The sequence below is a fragment of the Vanessa cardui genome, chromosome Z (assembly GCF_905220365.1).
Source record: "Vanessa cardui chromosome Z, ilVanCard2.1, whole genome shotgun sequence".
Classification (NCBI taxonomy): domain Eukaryota; kingdom Metazoa; phylum Arthropoda; class Insecta; order Lepidoptera; family Nymphalidae; genus Vanessa; species Vanessa cardui.
Window position 1 is genome coordinate 4,672,285 of NC_061154.1, and position 21,545 is coordinate 4,693,829.

At 32.8% G+C, this 21,545-nt stretch overlaps 1 protein-coding gene across 1 annotated transcript; it reads left to right on the plus strand.

Annotated features, from left to right (window-relative positions):
• Positions 1–158: 158 nt before the first annotated feature.
• Positions 159–21,106, plus strand: LOC124542904 (probable citrate synthase 2, mitochondrial). Its single transcript, XM_047120820.1, has 9 exons — positions 159–352; positions 6,187–6,348; positions 7,099–7,328; positions 8,154–8,310; positions 9,561–9,760; positions 17,391–17,523; positions 18,798–18,943; positions 19,057–19,219; positions 19,778–21,106. Exons 1-9 carry the CDS (start codon positions 308–310, stop codon positions 19,937–19,939), a joined length of 1,398 nt encoding a protein of 465 aa, XP_046976776.1. The 5' UTR covers positions 159–307; the 3' UTR covers positions 19,940–21,106.
• The last annotated feature ends 439 nt before the right edge of the window (positions 21,107–21,545 follow it).

Below are 21,545 nucleotides of genomic sequence, written 5' to 3' on the forward strand. Positions count from 1 at the left end.
ATTTTAATAAACAATCTTAACAAAAATAGGATATTGTAATGCTTATTCCTGATAAATAAGTAATATATTGTAAGTGCGACAATAACGGTAATTTGAAATTTCATATTAAAATAAAATTTGGGATCTTCGGTTAAATATAAAAGCACGCCATCTGTAGTAGCCAAGCGCCAATAACATTTTAGCGCCACTGGTCATAACGTAAGACAAGTCAGCCAACCTTTCAAAATTCAAAGTTTCCACTCGCGAATACGATCAATAGCGAGGTGTACCTTGGTTGTGTGTTGGTTAGCGCTCGGTGGGTTTAAAAATGGCTTTATTCAGGATCACATCTACAAAATTAATTGAAATACAGGTAATTTTTTGTTAACTAATAAATTATATTAAACACATAAGAATTTAAATAACTTTGTACGCAAGTTTTATACATAACCTTCTTTGCCACATTTTGAATTTGAAGTTATGTAATGTGAATAAAACTATTTTCGGATTAAGCTTGTAATTAGTTTATGTTTAAGCGATAATTGATTGCTTGATATTGTGACCGAATAGCTATTTTTTATACATCGAATTCATATTTCCCATCTTTGAACTTATACGGTAGCCGCATGCCGCCAATCATAAAAAAGAAATATATCGAAAATTTTTAATGATTCATGTAATAAATTACTAAAACAATAAAGTATAACAAATAATGGATAAGCTGTGCCCATTGCTTTATATTATTACAGAAAATAGGTTGTTATCCCATATTTTACCATAGTTCTAAATTTCGAATTGATTATAAACGCGGTTATGATGCGAAGAGGCTACTCCGATTTTATTTAGATAGATTGTATAAAAATAATATAATTAGTACTTGAAATTTTTGTCTGTCAGGTATGACATTTATATATTTTTTATTTATATATGTTGGCGCCATTTGAAATTAAAAAAAAAATCATACTTGCTATTATATCTTTTATTAAAAATGTTTAAAAGTAACTTTTAACCTGCATATACAATATTTAAAAGCGCTGGTCATTCTTTCCGATTATTTTCATAATGTTAATTGTATAATTTGGTATGTCCAACATATTTTATCATGAATAATGAATAAATTGAGTAATGCTTAAACAAAATATGGGGCGTATGTATTTGAATTTAAAGAGGAAAGTAAAATGATACGAAGATTGATGTTCCAATGTATTAATTAATCTACATCGCCGAATACTATCGATAAAAATAAAACAATTTCTGCTGGCACTTTCAATGGTCCGTAATGTCGGTCGTAACGGTATTTCGGTTGTCCTGTCGCGCGTTGCAACAGTGTTCGGTTGAGAATAAGAGAATCTTTGTTTTACCCGCAATGTTTGCATACAGTAAATCCCTTAACGAAGCAAAGTACTTTGTATAGGTATCAGGGAATTTGAAAACAAAACTTCTCTGAAAGTAAGAGTATATTTGACTGATTTAAAATAATATAGGATTGTTATGACTTTCAACCTATTCAGCTTATTTAAGAGTAAGTCCCGAGTTTGAGCACGTGTTTCCATAGTTACAGCGTTATATAGAAAGTGTAGTAAAAATACTTAAAAATATAGTTGGCTATGTTAAAAACAATTTAACCTTTACCAAGGTAATGAAAAGTCGTGATTGTCTTAAAACTAAAAAGTAAAAAATACTTCGTAATAAAATTATTTCGTAATTATTATGTCAAAGAATCTTGGCGCCAGTTAGCGGACTAAATCTCGTTAAGAACTCGTGAGTCGTCAACTCGTTATTTCAGGGTCGTCCATAGATCTATGGCTTCATAAGGTTGTACTAATTCCAACGAAACCTTTAAAGACACTTACTACGAGACATACTTTAGTTGGCTGCAATCTGTAATAAACGTGAAAACACGTGAACCAAAAGTAAGGGTGTTTCAATTGGTGCTTGCTGTATTAAACCATATTTGTAAAGTAATATACAAATTGATTTTTATTTTTTGCATATTTGCTACATAATGTAGGCAAAATATGAAATAATTCTCTTAAGCGCGATATTGAATTATTCTTACATAATAAAGGCAAGGGTTCTTTATTATCTTTTACAAATTACTTGCACGTGATAGATTGACATTGAATTCACTTACAATTTGTTATCATATTATATCTTATCATTTGGAATATTCTGGTAACACTCGATCATATTCAATAGAGAGCCGCTTTTATAGGCTCGTAGAACGTCTAAAAATAGTAAAGCTACTACAAATTCAAAAGTTTCTCAGCTGATGTATTACGTAACGAATACCGACCTGGCAAAACCTACGGCGTGTCCAAAATTAATTCTCTTAATGTCATTGACATTTCGTTTTAAATACAATGAACTATTAAAATGGCTTCTTGTGATTTGACCCGTTCTGTCACAATGAGATAGTTTGACCATGTGGCTTCCTCGCTTAAGCGATACGAATACGAAGCAAATCACGCAAGTGTTTTTCACGATTATCCGCGCTCGGTTACGCAATGCGGCTGAAGGTTATTCTTGTTTCAATGTCGTTCGTAATATTTTGGCGCAAAATTTGCCCGAAGCTATTATGACATCAATCGGTAAAGAAGCACGCACTGTTTGTTACTGTACAGGCGATAAATTGGTCTTTAGTAGTACGATTACCGTTTCGTATATTTTATTTACCTTTTTTTAGAGCTATTAACGTATTTATAATATATACTATCCACTAATGAAGCGTTTTTTTTTGTCTATTATTTCATTTGTTTACGACGAACGGGCGGACACAAACAATACCTCTGTCCAACATCATTTCAAAATATTTTTACACAAACAATAACAACTTGACGTACGAAATGATTGTTTCTTAATTATTCCACGACATAATTTGCATTATAGATTTATTATTTCAACCTTACATAATTCAAGTAGTGTAGTAGCTGATAGGATTTTGAGTATAAGAAAGGATAGAAACGAAAATTGTTAATAATTGGGATGTATATTTTTCTTTCAACTTATGTAACTAAAGACTGACAATGAGTTATACTTTAAAGACAACAGAAGGAAAAATCCCATTTTTGTAGATTTACAGAAAAAAATCAATGGTCCAGATCAGAAGAACATTTACACCGATCCGACTCTCCCACGAACGGGGTCTTTAAAAACTAATATGTCATAGGTACTCACTCTACAAATATTTGTAAGAAAGGAAAATTACAAACTAGATTTACATTTTAATTTTGCTTCTTCATTAGCAGAAATTACATAGCATACAGATAGGAGGTAAAAAAAAAAAAAAAATTATGTCAAATACTTTGGAGTATAGATACTAGATAGGCCTTTTATAATGGAATATTTTGCTGTGTCACTTTTCAAATGTGAAGAGTGTTTTCAATATGTAGATTACATAATTGTTTGTATAGTAACTTATCAAATTTATGTTATCTTTCACTTTATACGTGAAAATTTCTTTTCGTTTATCAGAATAGATACGAGATGACATTGAAAAGATATTAGGAGGATGATAGGATGAGAAATGAAACTAGACGTGATACAGATCGTAAGCAGCGCAGTAATATGTATGTTTGAGATGATTTATTAATACTTTAATATATTGAGTAAACATAGATAATTTGTAAGTTTTTTTTAGTTATTTGAATTTATACAACCCTTTGTAGTTGTTTATATAGTACTCCATTAAGTACCAAACACTCATGTGATCTACAGTCAAGCCAAATTTAAAAGTCATAGCCATAGCCAAAAATTTTCTTCTGGTCCACCTCTATTTTGAAGGGAAACTTTTGAGACTATTCCAGCGAGCTGTTATAATATGACCCACAATGATGAAAGATCACACTTAGAACTCTTGCGCTATTTAGAAGCTTACAATATGATGATACTGGATATAGTTTGTGTACCTTAGAACGCTAAATTTCGAAAGTTACTCAAAACTCAACAATCATGTATTTAACGAAAGAATACCAGAAATACACTTATGGTGAAATAGTATAGTTGGTTTGAAATGTTTAAACAAACATCAATATGAGCTAAGGTTAACAACGTAAGCGTGCCGTACAATTTAAACTTCCGCGTGATTGACCTTGTTTAAGGGTTTTCTGAACGAGAACGCAGTTGGCTCGAGGAATTTTTTTTTGATGACTCGGTTTTTTACCTAATGAAGATACCGTTTCTCTATCCACTGCGCCTGCGCCATGACCTCTTTCTACTATAATGAAGGCGTCTCAAATTCCGCGATAAGCAATGTAAAAACTCATTAAATTTGCATTCAGTGTAAGTACTCGAACTAAAATTAAATAACATGTTTTGTTTTTGGCGATATCCTTGGTTTTTGCCAAGTTATTAATTATTTTAAAACATTATTTTTATTATATTCAGTGACTACCTAACTTACGTGTAAATTCTCCTTGCAACCTTTGAAGTAATAATTTTTATCAACTCATTAGTATCATGTTAGTATAGGCGTAATACTTCGTTCGTCCCACTTTGAGAAATCTTGCTTATTCATTACCTTGTATAATATTTGAATTAGGTTACACGTTATTCTATTATTTAACGTTGAAATAATGATTTATCTTTTATTTAGCCTTCAAATCATTTTTTGACCTCATCGGAGCGCGTAGATGACTAATATACTGGTTTTTATCGGAATAACGCACGACCTATTACGATTATCGCATTAAATTGTCCGGTTTTTAATATCCACGTCATATGTACTTTGTACTTTTTTAAATAGTTCCAGAGGTTTAGTTGACTTTTAAATACTTACTTAATCATTTATGTTATAAGACAAAGAGTTATATTATAACATAAATGATTATAATAACAAAGTTGAGAAAGGGTCAATGTAATAAAAAAAACAATAGCTTATCAGCCTATTAATTAATCTACAGACGATTCCGCGTCGTACAGACTTGTGGATCCATTCAGTAGTTCACGTGATTTGATGAACACAGATAACAATTAATATAAATAAATATCACAGTTGTTTTAGAGCCCGCGGTTTCGCTCGAATTATAGATAGTCAGCTGTTATACATAAAAAGATCTTAAGACAACATACCGAGTTATAATATGATATAGATTAACATTATCAAATGATTTTTCTTTCGACAATTTCTCTTTAAGTATAAGTCGTTGATATCATTCTTATTGATTAATCAAAGCAAGACGGCCGGTATAGTGTACAGTAACGTCAATAACATTAAACTCTGCCCCAGCCTGACCCGAGATCAGCATTGATTAAACATCGTCATGGGTACAGCGATTGTTTTATTGAATTGTCGTTGACATTTCATTTGACTTTCGACTAATAATGCCATCAGCGGAACTATTCTGTGATAGCATAGTCGAAACCAATCGAAGTACACGATATTGAAATATCTGAGAGTATGACATATTAAAATAATTAATCAATTATAAATTTTCGAGAATATAATATAAACAAAATAGCGTTGGTTTTTATGACAGTTTTTACAGAATAACACTAATATCTTTACCTACCTGTTGATCGCGCTTACCCTTTAAGTAAAATTTTCCATTAAATAACGTTTATAATGATCGTTGTAAATATTTGCATTTTGTTGTATTTGATACATTTTAATTATATTTTTTGTCTCGCTTTTACACACACCTTGCCAAATGTAGTTGAGGCATTGACAAAAGCATGATAAGTCATAGAAGTCGTTCTTCTTTCGAAAGTTAAATGATCTGAATGTAGTTTATTTTACGTAATTGGTAATATGCGAAATGATCAACGCCTAAAAAAGTGCTGGCAGAACTTAGTCTGGATCTGTGTAGGATATAAATTATATTTATAACATAGTATTTTTTAATAATAGCCTGGGCAGCGTTAGACTTATAAAAAGAGCCATAAGTTTTTAATAAAACACTTGCTAAACACTGTTTACAATTTATAAGTTCAGCAGTTTTCCTGACACAATATCAATACTTGAATTCGAGGGTTAGTATGAAGTGTGCGTCATAGCTAGGAAAAACCCTGTATAGCCATTACTAACTTCCCTTTTAAAAAATCCCCCGAGAACAAATTATTTTTACTTTTCCTATTCACATGTACTAAATATGTATTTCGTGTACAAAGTTTTATCTACAAATGAATGTTAATTTAACTAAATTTATTGCAACTATAGAGTTATATGTGTCCATTTTAAAACCGATAAGTTTTATTGTTTGTTTATAGAAAGTATGTCCAACGGCATCGATTCTGCTGCGAAATTTGAGCGCAGAGCAGACCAACCTTAAGAACATACTCCAAGAGAAAATTCCCAAAGAACAGGAGAAAATCCGTGAATTCCGTAAGAAACATGGAGCCACCAAAGTTGGAGAAGTCACAGTTGACATGGTGAGTCTTTAACTATGCCTTCCATCTACAAAATAGCTTATCAACCGATACATATCGAGGTACGGGATACGAATTCTGCGTTGAGCTATTAAAAGGTAGTTAAGTCGTTATGTTACTTCCAATGGAGTTCAGGAGTTAGGTAGTTTCGCGTCTCGGATTGAATGCTAAGCTTAACTCTTAACGGCGTCGTAGATTGCAGTCCCGTGGGATTATGACAGTGTACCCGTGCTTGTGCATTATTATTTCTCTCACGCAGTTGATTATTAGTTATTTTACAGACATCGATATTTTCTCAGGAATTACTTTTTAATATATATTAATGGAGGTATCACAAGATTTATTTTGTTAATTTACATAAATTGCGTTCGAAATCACTTAGCTGTAAATAAAATAAAATATAATACCAGACATACGAATAAATAACCCATTGTATTATTGTGAAGTAATAAGTTTTTTATATATATATTTTTTTTCTCATAATTCGCTGATACCGTGCTACCTATGTTATTTAGAGACAATGTCATTGTAGAATTATCGTGCAATTGTATGACCTTTAAGCGTCCCAATTACATAATTATGTATAAGGAAAATTATTTAGCGAAGAAAAACAGTTTTTATCCGCCTGAGCTCTTTCGTTACGTGTTTAAATATTATTGACCCTATCTCAATGATAATTGAGTTTATATTTATATTGAAAGTTATTTCGAATGTTAGTTTATAGTATATAAACCAAGTAATTTTACGATTTAGATGTACGGTGGTATGCGAGGCATCAAAGGATTAGTATGGGAGACGTCAGTGCTGGATCCCGAAGAGGGTATCAGATTCCGTGGCCTCTCGATCCCGGAGTGCCAGCAGCAGCTGCCGAAAGCTAAAGGGGGAGAGGAACCCCTTCCCGAAGGTCTTTTCTGGCTCCTTGTGACCGGTGAAATACCCACCGAAGCGCAAGTCAAAGCTTTATCCAAAGAATGGGCACAGAGGTACGTTAAAAGTATTTTACGTATATATTTTTTGTAGGTGCGTATGGAAGATGTACAGAATACAACAACTTATATGTACATAGTATTACCACATAATTTATAATGCAGAGCTTATTCGCTTCCAGTATTCCAGATCTGTAATTCTGACGCACATCCCGTGCGTCATAGTACTGTTTGGAGATGTTTAATATAGTGTAGAAGAAAATATACTTAAGAGAATATTATATATTAAAAAAAAATATTTGTCTTTCATGATAACTTACAAAATATTTTAAGCAAACAAATCAGACAAATTGAGAACCTTCTCCTTTAAAAGAAGTCGTTTAAGAAACGCTATGTACAACCATAGTTATTCTACTGCTAAAATGTAATTCGAATTATTACTCACTCTTGATTTTAATAATCAGTTAACTAGTAATAAAACACAAGGGATATAACATAGACTATACTTGGCGTTGCATTGATAATGCAAGAAATGATTCATTTTTATTACAGTGCCCTTATAGATTGACCATGGCGTGTAGTACAATAAAAACTATGGTCACCATAAGTGTATGGTACCGTCTATTCAACCTTGACGTATTCACTGATATGGATTGACCATGGCATATAGTACAGTAAAAACTATGGTCACCATAAGAGCATGGTACCGTCTATTCAACCTTGACGAATTCACTAATGTTCTTAATTGCCGTTACTTGTGTGTATCGTACAAGGATAAGGATCTCATTTTATTTAAACATTTAACGTTTTTAAAGCATAATACTCTGGTGTATGTTAGTGATTCTGCTGAGTTATCACGTGATATGATGTGTCTGTATCCAGGGCCGAACTCCCCGCCCACGTTGTGACGATGCTGAACAACATGCCCAGCAAATTGCACCCCATGTCCCAGTTCTCTGCGGCTGTGACAGCACTCAACAGTGAGTCCAAGTTCGCACAGGCTTATTCCGAGGGCGTGCACAAGTCCAAATACTGGGAGGTGAGTTTTAATTATATAATTATACATGGATTCTCATAATCATATTTTTTCGACGATTCGTAAGTCTATGAATTTTTGTTAAAATATAATTACTTTAGTCACAATCGTACAATTTCAAAAATAAGTTATTTAATACTCGTTGGCCATGAAAGTGACCATGAAACTTGTTAAAGGAAGTTCATTCAAATGAAACTTTGTTTTAAACACGAATCGTAACTTTGTTTGTCTTTAAATCTTTATGTACAATAGTGTAGTTTTATTGTTACTTTTTTACGATTTATTGTGAAATATTGTAAAAATGTAACGGTAGTGTAATGAGCAAATTGCTGATTTAGATCAAGGATTAAATTAGCTATGAATAAATTTGTACACATACATTACCCATATGAAAATATTTCACCTCAGCTATTCGAAATTACTAGAAGAGATCAAATGCAGTCATTAAGTACAGTCAGCAGCACCATTAAATTACTCAGTCATTACGAAAATTGTCTATTAATTCGAATATAATTACATAAATACCGCAATGAAAACGATTCCACGATTGCAAGTAATACAACCTTGATAATGTTACAACACAACAACAACAACAGCCTGTGTATTCCCACTGCTGGGCTAAAGGCCTACTCTCCCTTTGAGAAGATTTGGAACATATTCCACGACGCTGTTCCAATGCGGGTTGGTGGAATACACATGTGGCAGAATTTCTATGAAATTTGTCACATGCAGGTTTCCTCACGATGTTTTCCTTCACCAAGACAAATTAAGCACATGAATCAGCGGTGCTTGCCTGGGTTTGAACCTGCGATCATCGGTTAAGATGCACGCGTTCTAACCACCGGGCCATCTCGACTCGTTGATAATTTTTAATAACCTCTTGTTTGTTGAAACACCGGCTCCCGGTATAAACACATTTTGGCCACAACTGTTGACATACCGGGAGCCGGTATGGCTAAGTGTGTTCTGTTATTCGCTCTGAAGTACCCTTTGTTGAAACTTTATATATTAGCTATGATTTAGTATTTATATAGAAATGGTTGAAAGTGAATAAAGATTATTCAATTTACAATAAAATTCATAACTTGAATTGACTTGATTCGTACTAAATACGGAGAAAATCTAGTTACAATAAAAGTCTGTCTCAAAATTGGGCTGTCTGTTGACAATACCGGCTCCCGGTATAACAGGTAACACAAGGTGGGCTAATGTCATTTAACATACGAAATGATAATGATTGATTTGTTTCGTAGTACGTGTATGAGGATTCTATGAACCTGATCGCCAAGCTGCCAGTGATAGCGGCAACAATATACAGGAACACGTACCGTGATGGCAAGGGTATCGGAGCGATCGACGACAACAAGGATTGGTCTGCCAATTACTGCACCATGCTTGGCTTCGACGACCCACAGTTCACAGAGCTGATGAGATTGTACCTCACCATCCACAGGTAACTAAAGATAACTATCGTTGACCTTTCAGTACGTCTTATTTCTCAAGGGCCCAGTGGTTAGAACGCGTGCATCTTAACAGATGATAACGGGTTCAAACCCAGGAAAGCACCACTATATGTGATTAATTTGTTTTTGTAATTCATCTCTTGCTCGGCGGTTAAGGAAAACATCGCGAGGAAACCTGCATGTGTCTAATGTCATAGAAATTCTGCCACATGTGCATTCCATCAACCCAAACTGGAACAGCGTGGTGGAATATGTTCCGAACCCTCTCCTTAATAGGAGAGGAGGCCTTAACCCAGAAGTGGGATATTTACGGGCGGACTTTACTTTTTTTTAAGCGTTTGTTGGATTTTATGACTGACGAGTCGAGTTGGTTCATCAATAATAAAATGTCTCGTAGTTATTCAATTATCAATCATCATCACTATTTATAATATTTTTCTATTTATTTTATTCGTCTCAAAAAGGCGTAACATCTAAGTTTGTTTGTAGTAAATATTTAGTATATTTCTTGGTACTCAAAAGTAACTACTTTGCTCATTCGAATATTAAATATTATGCTTTAATTTTTAAGATAAAAGTTGATATATCAAAATCAACATAATTTATTTAAGTACGCTTTTACAAGCACTTTTGAATCGTCATTTATCTATATAGTTTTAAGTAAGTGAAGCTACCACCGGTTTGGAATGTAAATTCTACTGTGAAGAACCGGCAAGAACCTCAGTAGTTTTTCTCTTCCAACAATGATGAACTAGATTTTAAACGTTAATTAATATCGATACAAAGATTTCCTCTATAATGTTCAGTTCAAAGACAGACATTTATTACTATAATCTTATGACAGCGTCTGTTAGTTATTTAACCTTAATCATATATCAGAATACTAAACAGTATCATATCTTAATGTGCGTTAAACGATTTTCAGATTATATTATATAAGTATATATTTTTTTTAAAGTTTCATGTTTTAAAAACGTTTCGAACTATTAGTCCAAGTAGTATTATATATTATATCCAGTTCTAGCTGGCCGTACCGAATTAGTACAGGTTAAATTCATACGAAGTTTTTAGTGTGTCACTAAAACCTTCGTATGAATTTAGTTCGGGAATAAGGGTGTTGAATTACCGCACTAAAAGTTATTTTATGAAATTCTTTTTTAATACAGTGGCAGCTCTATAGTTTTAGATGATAGTTAGTCAGGGCAAACTATTTTATTATATATTTAAAACTAACTGCTAGTGTCTATTTATCGCAAATCGATTAACACGTAAGTGTTATTCGATAATGGTGCCAATTGAAGTACACGGTCTTTAAATTAAACCGAATTGCCAGGATTGGAAATATCGCTTGCTCATTCTCATGTACGAGACTAAAAAGGATAGCAAATCATTTATTATGTTATTTTATAATATTGTTTGCCTTTATAATTTAATAATGTAAATGCTGTGTCAAATAACAAAACAACATTTAACATAGTTTTGCAGAAATCGATTTTGAATAATCGTTCATATAATCCGATCCGATTCCTTTTTATCGAGTATTGCCCGATATGTTTCAGAATGGCTAGGATGACCATTTTTGACTTATAATGAATAAATAATCTATAAATAAAGCGAATTTATATACCGATGGGATTTCCTCTTTTTAGTAGTATCTTGGTTGTTCGGTAAAGTAATAAACAAGGACAATTTTGTATAAAACAACTAATGGAGCGCTGCTATCTCAATTCGTTTTACGTATATTTTCCTTTAATTTAATGCTTCATATTTGTCGCGCTGGACGTTTAAAGATAGGTGAGTGACGTCACCAAGTCTCGAGCTGTAGATAATGATCGTAATGAAACGTTTGTTCCGTGCTTTGCGTGTTCCGTCCTCAGTTACACGTGATAGTTAATTTAATTCGAAACGATGCAAGTACGAGTATCATAGTTTCTATGATTCTTTTTACAAAACAGCATAAAAATACGAAGATATTTCGAATCGAATAAAGGAAGACCTCAAATTGTCTATGAATTAAACAGCTCTATATTTATACGAACAATATTCAATTAACATATATGTTATAGTATACTCAAGCAACTATATCTATTACGTTAACTGAATTGTTCTGAAACTGGTTGAAAGATTCAATTGAAATAATAATACGAAACAATATTCAATAATATATGTATATTTAATTAACGTTTCTTGTTTTGGTATTAAATTGTTATATAACATTTACACAAGTGAAATACAATGAATATAGTCACAAAAAATTCTTAACATTAAGTATATTTCACTAATAATATGGCGACTATTTCCCGCCATAAAAATATGTTAACCTGTTAACCTAATAGTAGGTAATTGGTTATAGTTGTATTTAGTAATGGATACTTTCGTTAAGATAAATAATCCTACACATTTATAAAACTTACTCTTATAGTCTGTGACGTGCTTAAAAACTGATATTGGAATGATTCTTGATTTAAACGGCGTAGCGACAGCTGAGCATTAAATAATTTAATTAAAATCTTGTAATTAATCACATATATAAACAAAGATATATAATATGAATGAATTAGTATCTAACTGCACGCAGATTATGTAATATGCGATGTATAAGTTATAATTATTATGCATCGTTATAAGTTAATCGTTCGCTATGCATTAAGAATATATTAAGATCATTAATTGCTATACATACACGCGTCATCAAAACTGGTGACGACGATAAGAAAATACTGATCCGGCTATAACCGGTTATTTGAAAGTTAATGAAAATAAAATGCCTTGCGAAAAGAATATCATTTATATCGTGTAATGTTATTTATTGATTGTTGCTAATGTGTGTACTGGTTTTTCCATAACGTGTCGCTCGTTGCATGCTGTGTGTAATTTCCCTGCTGTATGCGAATTGCTATGCTCATTATTTCCTCAGCCTTTTATGCATAAATTCTCTGCAATTTTTACCGTCTTACGTTTCCTGGCCGTCATCTATCTCAATAAAAAAAAAACGTCACGGCTTACATCTGTTTTTTACGCTTGTGTGCGTGTGTTCATATAGAAGAAAACACGTGCAAATGTGTGCTAGATTTTACGATGCATTTTATTGTGCAATAAAGATATTATATTTTGTAACACAATCGATTACATTATAAAAGAGAAAGTTTTATAAATGTTAATTTTTAAATACATAATTTGTAATATATTTTATTTATTTGTTTTTTTTTTATCGCAGAAAGTAGGTTATATTCGATAAATGTTGCCAGCTTGATATATTCAATAGTTTTATAACACGAAGGGTGATGTTTAACTCGTACAGACATCGTCTGTCCGTATTGTAGGCTCTTTGATTGTCCATTGATGTTAAATTGAATTGTTCGCACAATTTTGTCGCTTTGCTTTGCGATATTGCAAGTGATATGACCTCGAGACATCTTTGAAATGACAATATTTCTTTATAATTTTTTACAATGAATTAAATTGTAACTAAAAATTTGTTTACGTTGTGAGGGTTTGTAGTGTGAGTTTGTTTGTATATTACATAAATACTAAAGTATAGCCTTTGGATTTATCTTTTACAACAAATAATGTTGTATATTAGTTAGGTTATAATAATATATAATCTTATCACGATGAATGTTTTATTCAATTGTTTTAATCATTGCTCAATATAGTATGATAGGCATTGGTATTCTACGAAATAACCTATATAATATATATACTCGTACATATATAATGTACCACTAACCTAAGTACTAAGATGTTATGTTCCCTTTAGCTGTAGTTAAAGTGACCCAGTCATCCTTCAGACTGTAACCCATAATACTAATAGCTGTTTGTCGTTCACCAAGTATTAATCCTCATTATTTTATCTCTTACAATGCGTATATTACGTAACGAATTACGTAACTATGTAATCTTATACGTGACGAAGTGTTTTAGAGCCGTTTTATTTCATTTAGTACTGATAGGCGCCCGCAGCTTTGTTCGTGTTTTAGGGTGTTGGTTGTCACGTGTTAGGCAAAATTTTAGCCAATATGCCTTTCTTGGAGCTCATGTTTGTTTAACACCAAATTTCAGTAAATTCGGTTCAATGGTTTGGTCATAAACAGAGAGAAAGAGTTGCTTTTACATTTACAATATTAATAGCTTTACTTAATTGTAAAATGACGATTCAAAAGTACTTGTAAAAGCCCTCTTGAATAAAGTTTTTTTTTTTATGGTATAGGTTGGCGGACGAGCGTATGGGCCACCTGATGGTAAGTGGTCACCATCACCCATAGACAATGAAGCTGTAAGAAATATTAACTATTCGTTACATCGTCACTGTGCAAACCAACCTTGGGAACTAAGATGTTATGTCCCTTGTGCCTGTAGTTACACTGGCTCACTCACCCTTCAAACCGGAACACAACAATACTGAGTACTGTTACTTGGCGGTAGAATAACTGATAAGTGGATGGTACCTACCCAGACGGGCTTGCACAAAGCCCTACCACCAAGTGTTTAATTTGATTTGAATGTAGATGAATTTTGTTAGTAAAAAAGTGAAACAAAGATGGCAGTATATAGCGATTCATTGTTTGAGTTGGATATCAAATTGTGTACCGCGTAACAAGAGACAGGTGTCCGGCATTAACCGCAATGCAATATTTTAACGTTTAATAATTGACGACCTCCGCGGTCGAGTAGTGTGTACACCGGTTTTCATGGGTACGACACTCCGAGTTCCCGGGTTCGATTCCCAGCCGAGTCGATGTAGAAAAAGATAATTGATTTCCTATATTGTCTTGGGTCTGGGTGGTACCTTCGTTACTTCTGATTATCCATAACACAAGTGCTTTAGCTACTTACATTGGGATCAGAGTGATGTATGTGATGTTGTTCAATATTATATAAAATAATAATAATAATAATACGTTATCTGTCCGCGTAATTTGTGTAATTTTCAATGATGACAATCTGAAAAATGTTTTTATCGCACTTATCACAGCAATGGCTTGATTAAATAGATACGGTACGGTACGAGAATGGTTTTAGATATGTTAAATGATTGTTCATTTTATTGCGCGTATGAAACGCACATTATATCTATCTGTACAATGAATTTGGATTTTCTTTCTATTATTTATCGGTTATATATTATATACATGAGATATCGTCCCATTGTAAACTTTAGCGGGTTCAAACCCTTATTATAGTTTGACCAGTTATCAGTTAGTTTTTTTATTGCACTACGATGAAGGAAAATAAAGGACTCCGCCAAGATTGGAAACTTTTTATATACTAGTAGTAACGCAGCCAGCGTTACTCGCCCTATAAACATTATGTATGATAAGTCATCCGCTTATGTTTTTACCGAGAAGAACTTCCCTATTCAGATTACGAGATTTACATGTACTTTCGATCTACAGGATTGGTTGACATTTATGGTCACTGTTCCGTTAGTTACGCTCGTATCTTGATATTTAGAAGAACCTCACTTGATGTACCGACTGTACTCGTACTATCAGTATAAATTCTTATTGGTTCGTATTATGTAATACGTTTAAATCGCTCCTATAGATACGAGATTATAAAGTTCTATACTATATGTATACTACAGTCTTATAAATGTTATAATACAAATAATATAGATTAAAATATAGATTAAGTTTTATCTATTTTTGTTAAGAAATAAAAGTCATACACGGTATTGCGCACGCGCCAATCCAATACTGATAATATGTTCTCTGTGCTACTAGCTAATCTATATAAAATATTTATTGCATATCTTTCTAATTAACAGAGTTAAGCACCCTATGAGTCAAGACCATAGCAGTTGGACATATGAATGATTATTTCAGCTAGTATAACTTTAAAATGCCAATCAGATAAAGACATCATTATAAAGATGACATAAATAGGAATTTAAATGGCTTTAGTATTTTTTTAAAACAGGTTCAATAATATCGTAAATATAGTTTATTAACCGACTATAATATAGGAGTTTGAGAGACACATGTCTAAAGCAATCTATTTTGATGGATTAAGACATTTTTCGAGTTAAGTCGTGTCAATAAAAGATTCCCTGTGACAAGTGGCTGATAACCATTAAGCCATGGTATGTATACTTGAGAATACGGATCTAGGAATACGTTGGTAGATAAAATGTCCAACGTACTGATAATACGATCGAAATGATAAATAACATAACAATTAAGGCAATTTTAAAAACACAAATTCGATTGTTTTATGACTTTAGCTCTAATAGGCGTTTGGAAATCTTATTTAAAAACAAATATTATGTTGTGTTTTCATATGTGAACATTAATGTTTGCCCTGGTTTGCTTTGAATAAGATAGTTGCTTATGTCAGTTGGATGAAGTGAAAGGATGGAAAATTAAAAGGATGTCGTGTCCCCTTCAAAATAAATTTCTCGAAACATATGTTTTTATATGTAGTCATTTGTACAGACACATAATGTATTATTTCCCTTTATATCAACCTCATAGTACCAAAACAATTGTTGAGGTATGAGAGAACTTACTTATCCAATAATTAACCAAGTGTGTAGGTTGAAGGCAGTTGAAAGCATAGTTATAGTAGGAGTTTTGCGCGGTTTCACTATCGTTGATCGTGACTGCTTCGTCCCTTGGGTTTATGCTACCTTTCTAAATAGACGAGCTGTTTGAAAAATAAAAAAAAATTCAAATCGAACTAATATAACGAACAAATTATAATAACAGACTGGTCAGATTTGTTATAAATATTATTAGGATATCCATTTATGTATAATGTGATTAAATACTTTCGGAACCGTAGTAGATTAATATTTTGTTATTTTTACTTACAAAACGAATTGTTCAATATTTTGTTTTGGTTCATTACATAAGTTATATGTTATATTGTTAGTTGGATAACATGGAATACGATTTAACTACAATGGTTACGTTAGCCGTATATATATTTAGATAATTAATAAACAGTCATAGGATGTAAGAGGATATTGTCGCTATAATTGTACAGAACTTTTGTGATGTAAACGTGTTGAAATGAAACATTAGTGAGTTCAGCTTTTAAACGAACATTCTGTAAAAATCGAATGCACTTAAGACTTTCTTCTTTTAAGCATGAGCTTGGATTCGACTACATACCACTTACAATAATAGTTTATATATTATATTATAGTATGCAGATCTTCCCATGATTTTACCAGTCAGTTCGCCTGTATCGATTACAAAATGATTTACAAAATAAATCAGTTCATGAATGTCCAAAAAGATTCGCTGACTATAAATTATTATTCATTATTCTACATGACGCGTTAGATGTAGGTACATGAGCCATGCAATGAACATATTTATTTATAATAAATGTGAAACTAAACTACTGAGTATCTTCTCAGAGATTAAACTTAACAAACCGGTATTAACTGCATTTGATCTCGTACAATGACGATTCGAATGTGCCTTTATGTAACTTGAAGTTTATATGTTTGTACTCAATATGAAACACATTTAAAATATCATGTATAAACTCATATGAATGTAAAAGACCACGAAAATTGATGATGATTGATTCGACGTTGTAATTACTTTTCGAACCAAATATGTTTATTGCATGTAATATGTATTATAAACTAATTATTCTTTGCAGCGACCACGAAGGAGGCAACGTGTCCGCGCATACCACTCACTTGGTGGGCTCCGCTCTAAGCGACCCCTACCTGTCCTTCGCAGCTGGCCTCAACGGTCTTGCTGGACCCCTTCACGGACTCGCCAATCAAGAGGTAACCAAACTTTGCAATAATTATATCAAATTGCTATATGTTTATTTTACTTAGAATGAAATATATCGACTTACGTTCGGACGGATTAAAGACAATCCTCGGGAATTATTTTAGCTACAGAGCAGTTTTCCCTTACTATAGGATGGGTTATTAAAACCCTCAACCATTTTCTGCAACTCCCTTTACTTAGAATACGGTGACTTTTCATCTTATTTGTGGTTATTTTTGCCAGATAATGATGGTATTAGTGGTTTAGACATAATCATCTACACAACGTACGTACGCAATGAAATGATACATACAGATAGGCTACCTAATGGTAAGTGATATCACCATCAATATATATTGGTACCCTTAGAATGATAAATCATTTCTTATATCTCAAATGACTTACCAATTACAACAGATTATATATTCGTTAAAGAACAAAAATAATTACACAATAATATTAGAGTTATGAAATTATAATTGAAACATTATAATGCTAAGCTCATAATAATGATTGCTAACAATTAAAAATACCTAAGATTCTGGTAACTCGTTTGGTTAAGAAATTAAAATAAATCAATAAATAAAATACTACATGACAGTAAAACAAAGGCCGAGTAAGTAGTACACTTTATGTTGCCATTGTTTGAAGAGATCAACAAACAGAGCAGTAAGTGTTTGTTTAGTCATATGTACACATTACTGAGAATAATCGGTAACAAGTGCACTCGACCTAAAACTATACTTAAACATCTATATATACATACCATAGACATTACTTTGTAATACTTAGTAAGGTACATAAGTCGTTTTAATAGTTTATAGATCTCATTTGGTTAGTGTAAAAAGGTTAATTATAAATATATTTTTGAAGGTAGTCCATAATGTCAAGCACTCCTTGACTTGATATTCGAAAAGCTTATTTTTTTATGGTATAGGTTGGCGGACGAGCATATGGGCCACCTGATGGTAAGTGGTCACCATCACCCATAGACAATGACGCTGTAAGAAATATTAACTATTCGTTACATCGTCAATGTGCCACCAACCTTGGGAACTAAGATGTTAATCCTTTGTGCCTGTAGTTACACTGGCTCACTCACCCTTCAAACCGGATCACAACAATACTGAGTACTGTTATTTGGCGGTAGAATAACTGGTGAGTGGGTGGTACCTACCCAGACGGGCTTGCACAAAGCCCTACCACTAAGATTATTTTATTTAGCTTATGAATTGTACACCTTGTGTTTACAATAACAAATAATTTAAACATATTTGGTTTATAGGTGTTGGTCTGGTTGGAGAAACTTCGTAAGCAGGTGGGAGACAACTTCACAGAGGAAGGCCTTAAGGAGTTCATCTGGAAGACCCTCAAGTCTGGCCAGGTTGTGCCCGGTTACGGTCACGCTGTGCTTAGAAAGACTGACCCAAGGTAAGCCTGTTGAAATATTATATTAAAAACAGATTTCTTTGGAAGTATAACATCATAGTATCCATAAAATATAAAACAGGATTAATTAATGTTTTTAATATTGATAATTCTAGGTACACTTGCCAACGTGAGTTTGCTCTGAAGCACTTGCCCAACGACCCACTCTTCAAGTTGGTAGCTGCCGTGTACAAAGTTGTGCCACCAATCCTAACTGAGCTCGGCAAGGTCAAGAACCCCTGGCCCAATGTAGACTCCCACTCTGGTGTGCTATTACAGGTGAATACAATTTTAATATTATTTATTAGATACATTGCCTGACAACAATGATGAATGTTTTTTTTTAATTATAATGAACTTTAGACTTATTTATATAACATAGTATGCATAAATAATAATAATTAATTCCATATTCAAGGTCAAAATTGTACAAATTGTTTATTTTTTTGTAGTAAATATGCGAGTATAGTAGGACCCAAATTAGATGTAGCATCGGAAAATGCAATGGAATGAAATTAAAACCGATTACTGCCGATTTACACAACCAATAGAAATAGCTCCCTATCGCGCCATTCGGCGCTATTCGTCGCTATAGATTCACGCGTCAGAGAAAACAAGTGCATGTAAATCAACGCGTCAAATTGACGAATATATTAGGTCAAATGATATTACAAGTTATTACGTTTGTGCAAAGATCATATTCGCATGAGAAATAAATATTGATAATTTGGTATAGCATACTCAATTCGGATGTGATCGGTTTTACGAATTTTGCCGATGCGACATCTAAGTTGTGTCGTACTATACGTGTATACTTATATCTTTATGTTTTCACAGTATTACGGACTGAAGGAAATGAACTACTACACCGTTATGTTTGGCGTGTCCCGTGCTCTCGGCGTGCTCGCTCAGCTGATCTGGTCCCGTGCTCTAGGCTTACCCATCGAACGTCCCAAGTCCCTCAGCACTGAACTCCTCATTAAGCAAGTCGGCAAGTAACCCCCCACACCTCCCACTAGGCGATTCACTGCCATCTGACGTTACAATGCAGGAAACAATATAGTCAGATCGCCTACGTATCAGTACTCCACATAGTGGCCATGTAGTGATAGTTCTGTCACTATCGCCCGGTTTCTTCACACACAACACCAATAGTCAATTTGTAAATGGAAGGTATTTTTCAAAATTTTAACATAAATTTTTAAATATTGTTTAGCGGTAAGTGTAAGTGAATGTTTTGATAGTGTTATTTTCTTTTTTTTAATTTATATAATTGTTGATGCATTATACAATATCTTACAATTATCTCGGTGTACTTATATCTGTGATTGTTTTGTATTTTGTATACATATATTTAGATTTTAAATTTTTTAATCGATTATATCGAAAGTTAAATTGACTGGTGGTGTGTTTCAGCTCCGGGCTTCATAGCTACTCTAGATTAGCGAGATGTTTCGTTGTTGGGTTCATTAAATAAATGTAGGGTTTTTCATAGCGAATGTGATAGTATGCTGTGCATACTGTTGTTTTAGAAAATGAATACGGCGAACAGAACGATATTCACATCTTTATACTAGATTGAAGTGACGTCACTCACTCAGTATTGTATTTTTGTCATTGTATTTAGATTCAATAGGTTCTGTTAATCGTAGTAAGACATTTGTGAGGTATAAGTAAGGACGCAGTTTTCACTATAAGAAAACTCGATTCATACTTCCTACCCATAAACATCTTACCGTTCTATTTATTTATTCTTCATCTTGTAACATTTTCGTAGTTGTACTGTAATTTAAAATCAAGTTACCAAAGTATTGTTGGTATTCATTATGTGGATATGGAGGAACAATTTGATTGAACAGTTATGTATAAATGTATCGATTAATATTGATTTTTATTGTAAACAAATAGTGTGATATTATATTGATTGAATTCATTCGCACAGCTCTGTCATGTAATTAGTGATGTTACATCAGACGATCATTGTTTCTTTGTTTCATGGATATTTATTCGATCACCTTAGTTGTATGGTTGTGTGTGTGGTTCGGTGCGCTGAGCGCGTACAATATTATATCGAGAAACTATGTCGTGTAATGTTCTGTCTACGAATATCATGGCGACGATATGGTAAATTGACAATACTAAAATAAATTGGTACGGTGTAGTTAATGTCGGTGTTTTTTATTGCCCGTGCAGTCACGGCAGACGCCCTCCGTTGCGATATGTATGTATGTATGTCATAATAATAGTTACAACTATTGCAATCTGTAAAGTGACTCGCTCCAGTGCTGCACTTGTGCATTACCTCAATCCTTTTAAATTTTTTCCTCGAAAATTCATTTATTAATGACAATTCATATTAATTTATTATGATTTTGATTTATTGAATTCTTTTTTTTGTGAATTGTTGTTTAATTAATCAATTTCATATCGAACAGATTTAAGAAGAAATGGAGATGTCATTCAAAAGGAACGTAACATTTAGAAAATCCTGCATCTATTGTTTGTATTTATTAATTGTTACTACATTATAACTTTGATAATTTAAAAAAATAATTCGAAAATGCGTTTCTTTTGAAGTAGTAAATAAAGATTTAAATATATTTTA

Bases quoted from the DNA above. Each gene is read 5' to 3' on its own strand.
- LOC124542904 (XM_047120820.1), top strand. From the start codon at position 308: ATGGCTTTATTCAGGATCACATCTACAAAATTAATTGAAATACAG. The intron at 7,329-8,153 runs GTACGTTAAAAG...GTCTGTATCCAG, and splicing joins TCCAAAGAATGGGCACAGAG to GGCCGAACTCCCCGCCCACG. The intron at 17,524-18,797 runs GTAACCAAACTT...TTTGGTTTATAG, and splicing joins ACGGACTCGCCAATCAAGAG to GTGTTGGTCTGGTTGGAGAA.